The sequence below is a fragment of the Tinamus guttatus genome, unplaced genomic scaffold (assembly GCF_059628265.1).
Source record: "Tinamus guttatus ecotype Peru unplaced genomic scaffold, ASM5962826v1 Tinamus_guttatus_pri_ptg000004l, whole genome shotgun sequence".
Lineage (NCBI taxonomy): Eukaryota > Metazoa > Chordata > Aves > Tinamiformes > Tinamidae > Tinamus > Tinamus guttatus.
In genome coordinates this window covers 13,254,639-13,267,397 of record NW_028288538.1, presented here as the reverse complement: position 1 = coordinate 13,267,397, position 12,759 = coordinate 13,254,639, and the positions used below count along the sequence as shown (strand labels likewise).

Below are 12,759 nucleotides of genomic sequence, written 5' to 3'. Positions count from 1 at the left end.
GAAAGATCATAGATATTTACAGGATTTTCTCTTAGAATTATTACTGCACGGTAAGTGCTGATTATGGCACGACTCATCCACACTCGGGACGCCCTCGCTGCCGACGGGGCGCGCACGGCGCGCGCCTCACCAGCTCCGCGCCGCTCCTTCCACCTCACACCACGTTATTGCTGCCTCCGGGCTCCGCTGGGGTAGCTCCGACCGCCAGAGACGTCCTCAGAAACGCCACAAGGGTTCTGAATCTCTGACAGTAACGGAGCTGTCACGGAACAGGATTTTTTTTTCCCGTTCCTGTAATAAAACCTGTTCACAGATACCTTTTTGTTCCATTCAAGCCTGGCTCAAGTTAGCAGTAAGAAGAAATAAGCAGTTGAGGTCTAGTTTTTATTCTTCCTACAAAGCTTTAGATTTAGTAGTTTAGTTACAATAAAACATACATGCTTGCAAATTAACATTTATAATTCTGGGGGGCAATAACCTGTCACTTAGGCAACTTAAGTTAGGAGAACTTAAGAATGCATTTGCCTGGTGCATTTCCACAAATAAAATCTGAACTTTTTTTTTTTTTTTTTTTTTTTTTTTACAGCAAAAGGACAAGTTCAGATTCCCAGTTGAATTCTAAAAATAACTAAAGAATTTGCTAGTATTTTTCTATATAACTATTTTTACTTTATACTCAAAAATACAAGTGGAAAGGAAAATATCGAAACAAGCAATTTTAGAAAATATCCGATCTATCCAAGAGAAAAAGATACAAACTAGAAGAAAAAGAAAATAAATTCTTATTTCTTTAAAAATATATATTCAACTTTTTTCCAAGCTATTTTAAAAATAAGAAATCACTTTAAAAATATCTGCTCAGTTTTGACTTCCTCAGATACTCAGCAATATTTAGTTTTGTATTATGTTCTAAACAGAGCACATCTCTCATTAGTGGTGTTTTTTCTGGGGGGGTTGGGAGGAAGGGGTAATTTGTCATCTCACTTCAAGGCTCTGCTCAGGACTGGAAGCATTTAAATACAGAGAAACAGTACTTAAAAATGCATCTCAGCAATCATCGATTATTCACAGTAACAGCACTTTATGCTGAGATTGGTAGAGTGTTTAATAAAAAAATTTAATCAGCATTTTGTTGTCTTCACTCTTCATTCAGAAGACTAATTAAATGTAAAATATTAGAAAAATAGTGCTTCTTAAAATTAATGCCTAGTAAGAGAAATGAGATAAATTTTTCATTCACTAAAATGATCTCTTTACCTGGCTAATTCTACTAAATATTAAAGATGTAATGTAAGTTTTATTACTCTCCTAGAATTACAGTAATAAATTACATGAAAATTGCACTGCTGTGTGTTAAACCTTCTCTGACGTTTTAAATATATTTTTGTTAATCTAGCAAAAAATCATCTGCTAGACTGTAAAGCCACCCTACATAACACACAACTGTTAAAATGTAAATTGCCCAACTATTTTTAGCTGCTGCTGAAGCTGGGGGGTGGGGAAAGGAAGAAGGGGGGGAGAAGAAAGAAAGAAAGAAAATAAAAAGAAGAGAAGAATATTCCTGGCCTCGGGAATAATGATTTGAGGCATTGTGTTCATTTTGTTTATCAAGCAGCTATTGAGCCTCTAGTGGGGCCCAAGTGCTTATGCAAGCAGAAGCTTTTCAGAGTGCCTGCAGCTGCAGTCGTGGCTCCCAGGTAGGCTGCAGGTTCAGCACAGCTGCCCCGGGCTCTCTGCAGCTATTGCTGCTCCATCTGCGAGCACGGTTAAAGCAGGATTTCAGGTTCAGGTTCCTGTACATATCACAGGGAGCAGGGGGAGGGCGAAGGGAAAGAGAGGGAGGAGAGAAGCAGGGAGATGCAAGGGCTAGGAGACACCATCCATACTTCAGGCTTAACACAGAATAAAAAGATGAGGCCCGTTTTGCTCCCACTCCATCAGAGCGGCCTGCGCAGCCCGCGCCATTCAGCCTAGCCCGCTTTGAGTTATGACTCATCCGAGTGCACCTGCGCCCATGTGTTAAGCGCTGCCAAATAAAAGCCCAACATCCATTTACACAACAAAGAGATGTACCCGGCGCCCCCGCCCCGCCGCTCGCTCCACTCAGCGCAGGGACAAAATCAGGCTGCCCTTCTCTGCGCTGGGGATTTTTCACCTCACGTGGATTTTTAAATGCAGGTTCATTTATAAACAATTTTCTTCCTTTTAAGAGTAAAGCATATTTAATACCACAAAACACCCCTATAGCATTAGATTATCACAGCCATTAATGATTTTTCCACCAAAACCCTTCCAACCTTTTTCATCAAAGCCCTTTATTCTCAAAGGATAAATTTTCAAGCAAAGAGGGATCAACAAACTAGTTGCTTGAAAGCTTTCCTGATGCTAGGCTGAAGTTAGGAAAGGCTTAATGAAGGCTTTAAAATCCACCAGGGCTTCACAATGAACATCTGACTCGGTGATTTATGCATATTAATAACCTCAGTCCTACTGAGGCAAGCTGAGCTGTACATGTCCTCCGAATCTTAATGTCTTCAGCTCCACTGGGATTATTACAAATGTAAATTTCTAAGATTCTCAGCTATTAATCTCTGTCTGTCCTCCTGTTCAGCAACATAATGACTAATTAAACATCAAAAAACCTGTACAGGAGATCTTCTTTGACAGCTCCTGGCCCAGCTCTCTTCCCAAGAGAGGAATTCAAATGACAGGGACAAGTGGGTAGCAGCATATGAGCAAGCTACAAATCACTGCTATGAAATCTAAAAATTACACATCAAATGTGTATTTAGTCCTCAGGAACCACTCCCAATTACCTGAGCTAACCGCTCCTGCCCAGCAGATACCCTTCCCAACAGTGGGCTAAATGACTTGGATGGCAGGTAAGCAGAGCATGCTTTGAGCCTAGTTTATTACAAGTAAAAATTGTAGTACTTACAGAAGAAGGCAAACCGGGGGGCACCTTTCTTACTTTCTTTGTCTGTAAAGGATCTGCGTACAGGAAAAACAACACATTTCATCAAGCATGCTGTCTTACAGATGGAAACAAATGAACAGCTACCTCATACAGTTGCTTTATTTCCACAATGGATTTCCTGTTTTCTAATTTCATGCATTTTTTAATCTGCATCAATGAAATTTGTTTCTAACGCCAATGCAAGTAGGTATTTAAATATGTAACGCACTATTGTCCTTGTCTAAAACAAAGCCTTGTTAAATAATTACTTTTTATTTTTTCCGTAAGAAAAACAGATATTCCTAAGGTGACTACAGGGAACACTGATGCCATTACACACTTGCTCAGGAACAAAGGTTTTGGATGCATAGAGAGGAAACAAGAATGACAAAGATGCTTTCCTTTTCTGCATTTTAAAGGCAGAAATTTCTCTTACGAAAGAGAAAACATATCTGATTTATTCTCTAAAAAACAACAACATAATGTAAAATGGTTGAGGCAATAGAAAGCTACAAATGATAGCAATTCCATTAAACTATTTACTTTTTCATAAGGCAAAGATAACGCAACTCGATTTTCATGTAATAGGAAAGTTAGACATATGATACTTGCTTCTTTCTACTAATAATTATCTTCACATCGCAAAAGTGGGCAGCTAGTATCACTACTTAAATAAAAACTCTGAACCAGTTTAGTTGTCTTCCAATAAAACCCATTTGGATAGCACCCACGCAAATTAGGAGTTAACTGATGTTCTGCAGACCAATAAATATTAGCATTTCTACAGTTGACTGAGTCTTCAATTAAAATACAAAATTTCTACTTTTCCATTTTTGTTCAGAATATATAATCACAATTTTAGTATAAGATATGACCAGATAAAAATTAATTACTCCTTCCCCTGTGCTGTGAAGGCAAGAAACTGCAGGTGAAAATATCCTCTGGATATCTTTACTCTGTTCATTTCACATGGTATGTCTGAATAGAAAATAAAAGGATTTGGGGGATTTTAAGAGAGATTTGCAGTGCACTCAAAGTGTGACCTAGAAGGCAACAGCACCCGATTTGAATGAACATTCTGCAGTGCGGATTTTAAAAAGAGTTTGCTAAAATCCTGGATAGGCAACTTCTTCTCTGGGATAAAACTGACATAATTCAGCTTTGCTTTAAATTCCTAGCAGCTTAGTAACATCTAACTGGTCCACTAGAGAGAGAGAGAGAGAGAGAGAGAGAGAGAGAGAGAGAGGAAAAAACAAAACAAAACAACAAAAAAAGAGAGCCTTTCCTGATTCACTGGAAACAAGACTGGAGACAGTAGTCTGCTTTTTTCCCCCCCGCTCTGAAACTCCAGAAAGACCTTTCAGTCCACGCACACCCGCTACCGGCCCACACCCAGGATTATAATTCTCCAGATTGAGCCAGTACAGAAAGATGAACACTGTGCAGTTAGCAGCTTGCTGAGGTTTTACCCTTTGAATTTCCCTTTCAAATAAAAAAATAAAGAGCAGCATGACCATGCTTGATAATACTTATGAAATATGAGTATTGTCAAAAACATTTGTCAGGGCAAGTCCAGAATTAAATGACAGTTGTCTTGGCAACAAGTCAGAAAAGGTATATGAAAACAATGTTTTTAAAAATACAGATATATGTTTATGTGAAATATATAATAAAATAATACATGTATGTGTGTGTGTACAGACACATACCAATAATTCTAAAGTAGGATACATATCAGCAAAGTTTTGAAAAACAGTTTCAAGCATGTTCAGGACAATTTAATGTACCAGGAATTTACAACCTCTAGCTAATATTGAAGATACTTCAGGTAACAATTTTAATTTGGTGAAATCTTGTTTTGGATAATCTATGGTTTCAGTTACACATTTCTAACAAAGAAAAGTTTAATATGGAATAGAAGTGCTATAAATTATGACAGCTTTTAAATTGGAATATCAGGTTACTGTCTCTGTTTTGGTACTAGAGAAAGAATTTAAAAAAATAAAATAGTCATGTCCAGCTATCTGCAATACTATTAGACCATAAACAATTAAACAGCTGGTTCATTTTAGATTCCCTAACTCAACAGAAAGTCTGTAGAGCCATCACATATTACTAGTGACTGAACCTGAAAAGACTTATTTTATGTCTAATCATATCCAGAATAAAATGCAAATACTGTTATGATATTGTGACAAATTTAAGGCAAGTTCCTGCTGGCATATTTTGCAAGGTAGCTTTATTATAGGTTAATCTATTATTCAATTGCTAAGAACTTTAAAGGCATGTTGAACTGATTACAATGAACTATATATTACCCTGAACAAAGTAACTTTTAGCATATAAAAGGATAATTGTTTCCCCTTTGTGTCTTTCCTCTGCTAAATAATGCTAATGACCTCAAGGTCAGGCATTTCCAGGAGTTAATGATGGCATGGGTTAAGGGCACTCAGCTGGTCATCAACTCCTATCCATCTGTCATTATTGCTTTTGCAATTAAGGGTTTTATTGGAGTTTCTTGTTTTATAAGCAATACTGATCTGTGTTGAACCCATAACAACTGAGATTTTAATAATTCTGGTTTAGCTCTTATATAGCTTCTTGCTGTAATTCAAATTCCTCAGTGCAGAACAATTTCAGTTGTATAAAATGAGTTGTCATGGACAACAAAAAAAAAGGCAATACAGAAACACATCACAAAAAGCTATGTTACTGACCAAGAGCTGGTGAGTCATGAAGCGGTCTTCGGCGTTGATTTGTGCCAGAGAATGGGTAGTAGGGTGTTCCAGGTTTTCCTGAGGATGACAGCTGACCTGGACTTCCAAGCCCCATATCTGACCGAAGCAGACTAGACTGAAAAATATAGAGTAAATTTAAGCTCTATAAAATTAAACCATTAATATTCATGTTAACAAGTCATTATTTGCATATATTGCTCCTGCTAGCTAGAGCCATTTATTGGGTTTTCAGTAAGGGTCCTGGAGTTTCAGAAAACAATGCTGACTTGTTAAAATTAACATTCAAAGAATATACTACAGAATAAGAAAGGTAAAGTAAGTTTCGCTGCGAGCTTTCCCAGAACACAATCATTTGTGTTTAAAAGGTCTGAATGAATCAATTCATACTCAAACTATAAGCAAAAAATCAAAATACTTTGTTTAGCTTGCAATGTAACACCTCATCCATCATACAATATAAACAGAATTGATAAAAAAAAACTGTTAGAAGTTTATAGTGTGACATTAGGTTTTAGCACATACTTAAAAAGCCAGACTTATATTACATTCATAAAAACATGGTATAATTGTCCCAAAGATCATTCTTAAACACAGACACAAGAGATAACAGATCATAGCACAGAGCACAAAAAATCTGACATTTCTAAACCTTCAAACCAACAATGTGATTGAACTCTTTTCTTCTTATTCTATGCAGAGGATACAAACATATATTAATAGTTAAAACAGGCATTATATATTGCTTGGCCTATTTGGATTTCTCTTATGAAAATTAAATGAAGGTTGGCAGTTTATGTGAAGTTTGGTCAGGTTTTTTTTTTTTTTTTTTTTTTTAAATGGTGGTCTGTACCATGCTTAGCCTTGTTTTTGTGTAGAGAAAAACCGAAGTGTGAATGAAGGTCCCAGACCCGTGAGGCAAGCGCAGTGCTCCCGAGCTCTGGACCCGAATGCTGGGTCCTTCACCCGGCCGTGCTCGCAGAGCAGTCGTTCCACCCTGCCTTACGCACAGCAGAAGGTGCCTGGCTCACACTGTTTGCACAGACAGTGTTTTAAGGCCCATGTGGAATCAGCTGCCTTTCAGAGACAACTCATCTGCTCTTCCCTTCTTCTCCCTAGGTCGGTAGCCGGTGCAGACGTCCTGTTGCCGTTCCCAAGCGCGGGGCAGTGAGGAGCACCGGCCCACAGGCGGCAGGACAGCGGCTACGCTGGCCCGCGCTCGCGCTGGGCCGCCATTACCTCATCGCTGACACGAAACAGGACAAAACTGCTGGTGGGATTAACATTTACTGGCACCAAAAGGAAGAGCGGGAGGCGTCTCTGTGCAGAGCGTGGCTCTCACGGCCCGGCCCGCAGCGCCGCTGCCCACGCGCTGCTGCTTCCTGAGGCCACTGCAACAGCCGCAGACACTGGTGCTCCTGGTCCTCCACACCCTTCCTACCCAGGCCCAAACACCCTCGTTTGTAAATATATACATATATATTTTTGTATTCAACTGTGTCATTCAAGGTGGTTCTTTTGGTGTTACCTACATATTCCTGTCAGAAACCTCTCACTTGTTTCATTATCAAGAACTATATTATACGTACAATTAGGAGATAAAATAATCAATAAACGAGTGCCTTTTTCCAGATAAACAGATTTGCAGATCTAGATCGCTACCAAAATATGTAACTGTTACTGACTGATGACTAAGCCTAAAATCTTATAATTGAGAATAGTAGAGCATGAAGGAGTCATCAGTTACGAACTTAAAAAAAATAACATCCACGAAGGGTGAAGAAGTAACTATTTGTTACAGATCTGTGACACAGTTTGAAGAACATCAAAGGTAATAGTGATAAACATTATGCAAAGGAAAAAACGTTTCTCATCAACCCAAACAGTTATCCTTTCAGCAGCAGAAGCCAGGTGACAGGGAGGGAACAGCAGAGGCGAAACGGTCCTCTGGTAGGTCCACTCTGCTGCCAAATAGCACTAGAAGTGACACCGTACTCATGTTGAAAAACCTCCCCAACAGCATCTCCTTCTGAGCACCAACAGAATTTTGCAAATGCAGAGGGATCCACACAACCAGAGAGATGTAGAAGAGTCCTCAGCTACACGGCCCCTGTGGGTGCAGGAGGAAGAGACAAAGCACTTCCCCCAGGCCATTCCAAAAGGTAAATATATACATCTTCTCCAAAACTAACCTCCAACCTTCTCCTAGCAGGATTTGCCATTCTTGCTTTCATCCTCCCAAGTACTCCAGTTCGGGCCATTTTCATCGGATCCCCTATTTCAAAGCACTACAGCTGCTGCAAGAACACGAACTAAGTGTTGGTGCACCGAATACTAATTCTTCGCAAGCAAACTAAAGGATAATATTGAACTCATCCTTTTACACTCGCTGGCGCAGCTACCCGAGATGGTGACTCCAGCAATGATGCCCCATAATAATTAGCAGGGTCTCTCACAGAAATGAAAGTTAAGAGACACCCACAACAACTCAAATTGTGCAACCTACTCTTAATATAAGTCCATGGGTCTGCATAGTACTTGGTTAGGATTTTTTATTCAACAAAATCCTTCTGTCATTGCTGCAATCAAGCACAGTGCACATATTAAGTCTGCTTAAAATTTTATAATTGTTCTTCAGTTTTCCCAAATAAAATAAAAATAGATGTCATTAGTTCAACTTATTGATTTTTCTGCCTGTCTGAACCAATTGAGAAGCAATATTGATTGGGACTGAACTTTTCCTAAGGGCATCTGATAAAGAAAGGAATACAAAAATACCGCTGAGGATTCCAGGAGGAGCACAGAGCTTTGTGTTATCAGCTCCAAGCGCCCCTGCCGATGGCCCGAGGCCCCGCGGTGGCGCCGCTCCGCTGGCAGCGCTCGCCGGGCTCTGCGCGCCGGGAACCGCATCTGCCGCCACCGACCCAATTACGGGAGAATAATCAGCGACCGGCTCCGCTCCTCGCCACCACCCGCTCCCGGATTACCCTTGGATAAACACACGTTGCACCTAAAAATGCACCTTTTTGGATTTTAGAAGACATAAACCCAGCTTCAAAAGAAACAAAAGAATATTTAAAGCAGTATTTCCCCTAGGGAATCTATGTTCAATAACTAGCCTAAAAAAAGCTGTTATTTTACTCAAATAAGAACACAGACAGCTTAGTGCCAATGAAGCTGCAATGGAAGGTAGCTGCACTGCTTCTAAAATGCAGCCCTCTCAGCAAATCCAAGTAGCAGTTTCAACAGCCTAAAGGGAAATGGTAGGACCAGGCCCCCTGCATCCTTCCCAAAAAAAGGTCTCTACAACCAAGACAAATGTTTTAAAGGCCTCTCTCTGCAAGGCAGAAAAGTGAGATGCAAGGGAATTACCCATTCAAAAACAGCAAGGTGCAGGGGAAAGGATCACGTACGTGTGTGTGTACATGCATTTGTCACAGAAAACAAGCTACTCTATAATAAACTCTTAATAAACACACTTCCAAACAGTACTGTATAGTAGTTTGTATATACTGTAAGGGTTTCCTATCTGCAAAAGTGCATCTATTATAGGCAGATGGCCTTGAGCTTCTCTTAGGCAATCACCATTAGTGGAATAAATCCTGTTGAGTTTCATTTTTGGAAATGAAATGAGAGTTGCAACTTCTGTATTTAAAATTTACATCTAAAACAAAACAAAAAAGAATCCTTCCAATGGACTAACCAGCTAGATTTTACTTTGCCCACACCTTTGAGGCTTTGGAGTTAGCTTCCTCTTCAGAAAGTTACATTTTGTTTCCCAGTAGTTAGGGAAGTCAGTGCCCTAATTGAAGTGAACCATAGAAATTTCAAAAAAGAAAAAGTTGCCAGCGAGTTTAGTTAGCAACAGAAGGCTTATATAAATTATTTTGTTAATTAAAAATAAACTAACAGAATTTATCTCAATCTAATCCTCCTAATTCTTGAACAGCAGTAAGACAACAGTTTACGAACTTTATGAAATGGGAGCTTCTCCCTTAGCATTTTTCAGTTTCCCAGGACTACACAGAACAGAATAAAAGCACCCCTCACCCCACCAAAACTTGAAATCCTCCCCAGGGCACAGCAGAAGTTTCAATGTGCTGTTACTTTCACTCATTGAGGTATTTGGATGAAGATTAAGATATGCCTTAGCACTTCAAATGTCTTGCCTTATGAATAAACCATCATAATTTTATGTACTAATTTAACAGAATGTGATAAAATGGAGAAATCTGCTAAAATTGTGCAGTCCCCTAGCTAAGTTGTACATATTACTGTGATTCCAAAGGAAATGATTGCCTTTTCCTTTAAAAATAACAAATAAAATTAACAAATAACAAAGCGAGATCCTTATTGAGTATGGAGGTTTGGGCTGTAAATAAGCCATCCTGCTGAGCTGCACGGCATTCAGTTTAAGTCAACGAAAACAACCAAGATATGAAATGCTGAATTTCATGTTGCTCAAATCTTGACTGTTTGGCAACTCCATGAATACAAACTTCAAGACAGAAAATGAACTTGGAAAAGCACTGACATATGATGTAAATTCATTTTAAATTTAAATTCTGGAGATACGTTTGCAATTATCAGCATGCTGTTAAAGAATCTCATCCTGAGAATATCATCAAATAGTAAAGTGAAATACAGTGTTACCATTTCGAGAACAAAGGAACCCTGAATGAGTAATCAATAGCAACTGGCAGAAAATGAGGCATTAATTATGATCCTCTCTGGTGTTTTGTCTCAAACAAGGTTTCATTAAATATATTGTACTAACCTGTACATTTTCAAGCCATTACTAATAGATTTGATCAGATACATTTTCTATGTGTTATGCTGAGGGAAGAACGTCAGAATTAACACCTCCTCCCACAAAAGGAACCCCCCAAAACACAAAACAAAACAATACCTAAAGTATTATATGACAACTTGAACATTTTTTTCTTGATCAATTTAAGGAAAAGCAGGAGCTGCTAATAAAACACCTCAGGAGAGGATCTTCTAACATCATGCTGATAATTGCAAACATATTCCTCATTTAAAAAAAAAAGAAAACTCAGATCTTATAATCTCAATGTAGTCTCTTGAAAATTTAATTATCATCTCCTATACCTAAAGTATCATGCAGGTTTGAGAAGATAATGACAGTCATCCATCAACTGCATCCTGCCAGTGTAATCAGGCTAATCTAGCTCACTGGAGTAAAAAACAGCTACCTAGGGTACTAAATACTGAAGTGATGCAACACCATAAACAAAATAAGAGACATTTAGTTTTAGTATCTTCCTAATTAACATTAGCAGTGAAAACTATCAAGGTATCAATATATCCTCTTTTTCCAGATCATGAACTGCTTCTCTACCGTGCATGCACGCGAGCGGATCTCCACGCACAGAGAAATCTCTTGGTGCAGACCTCCACACTGAGCCTGAGCACGGGGGGCAGAGGGGAGCACCACAGTAAGGAGTTTTTACCAGGTTCAAAATCAATTTTTGTAAGCAGTGGGAACAGCACAGATTAAGTGTGAAGAGAAGGAAATGTTTGGTATTTCTTTTGCATCTAAATGACTTCAAAGCACCCAATCAGTACAACTATTTGGAAGGAATACCTTCCTTCTCTTTTGTGACAGTGCCTTCCCTACACAGATACCCTCTTTCTGCAAGAGCACAAATTCTGCCTTGCTCTTCTCAAAGCAGCCCCCTGCTGATGTTGGTGGCCAATCCCGGGGTTCTGCTGGCTCAGCGCGTCTCTGCTCATCCCCCAGGCAAGGTATTTCTGCCTTGCTCACTGAATGGAGGAAGGCATTACTAAGCACTGTGATTACAGGTCAGACTCCCCTCCCTTCGCCTTTCAATCTTTCTGCTACATTATGAAAACAGTAATTTGAACAGCTTCCTTACTGCAGTTATACAAAAGCAGAAGGTCTGTGGAGAACTGCAAAATGTCAGAAGCAGCTGAAGCGTTATTCATCTACGTTTTAATTTTTTTTGGTACCAGCCTTCCTGCTCTTCTCTACGATTACAAGATATGAGGATGAGAATTAACATTACAGCAAAGCTTTTATGCTCAATCTTATTTAGAGAAGTTACAGAGCAAAGGATATCACAAGCTGAAGCTATCCTTGCATCTGTTTCTCCTTCTGCATCTTCAGCACAATGATGGAAAAAAAAATAAAATGGGGACCATTTGTAGTGTGTTATGTGAACATGGGGTAGAAGCTATTTCTTCTCTCCAGCACAGCCAAGGGAAAAATCTCACCTCCTCCAAACAGCAAATCAGACTAAGGGCAAAACAATGAGGGCTGGAAAAGGGACATCAGTATAACAGGGGGCCAGGTAAACCTTGGGACTTAATATGCAAAATCCGTTTGTTTTCACTTATGAAGAAGAGATGAACTGCTACACATTGCTATTCTCTACTGGCACTGCAAAACCCCTGCAAGGGTTTGAATCAGAGCTGTCACTTGCATCAGTGTTGCAGCGCGTTTCTATTTCTATATGAACCACGGTTATGAAAGCCTGCATACGGCTGAACGACAGTGAGGTTTTGCACTGCAGCTGACTGCTGATCTAGACAGAGCTGAAGATCACGTGAAAGTTAAGGTCAACGCTAAGATGCTAACAAATAGGTAGAAGACCCTCAAATGAATATTTATCTTAAGCTAAAACACCAGCACCAGCAAACCTTATTCTTCTCCAATTGGTCTTCAGAAACCAGCCCAAGAAGCCCCCACTGTCACCTTGAGCAGCACTCTGCAGCACATCAGAAACCAACACAAGCAGAATGGCTTCCTTCCAGGGAGGTGGAATCAAAACTGACGAATCTTGAAGGGGCGATGACAAATCTTGTTGCTTTTGTTCATCCACAGAGTATCTGTTCAAGCCACAGGCTGTCCTGCCCACCCCAGGCAGCAATGCTAAGCAGCAGGTTGCTCGCCCAGTTTGCATCCGTCCCCTCCCCAGTTCCAGGCAGGGCCTGTTCTCATCATTAGAGCAGCAGCCCATGCAAAGGCTGGGCAGGGACTGCATCCCCCCTGCTTTGCACATTGCTGTGAAGGGAGAAAGAAAG

At 39.8% G+C, this 12,759-nt stretch overlaps 1 protein-coding gene across 4 annotated transcripts in view; it reads right to left on the bottom strand.

Annotated features, from left to right (window-relative positions):
- TCF12 (transcription factor 12) overlaps nt 1–12,759 on the bottom strand; it is a 149,493-nt gene that overhangs the window by 45,978 nt on the left and 90,756 nt on the right. For all 4 annotated transcript variants that reach the window (XM_088520135.1, XM_088520149.1, XM_088520129.1 and 1 more), the window contains exons 8-9: nt 5,674–5,809; nt 2,939–2,991 (exon numbers count right to left, since the gene is read on the bottom strand). In XM_088520135.1, coding sequence (XP_088376261.1) covers nt 2,939–2,991; nt 5,674–5,809 — 189 coding nt within the window. The remainder of the gene's footprint in view (nt 1–2,938; nt 2,992–5,673; nt 5,810–12,759) is intronic.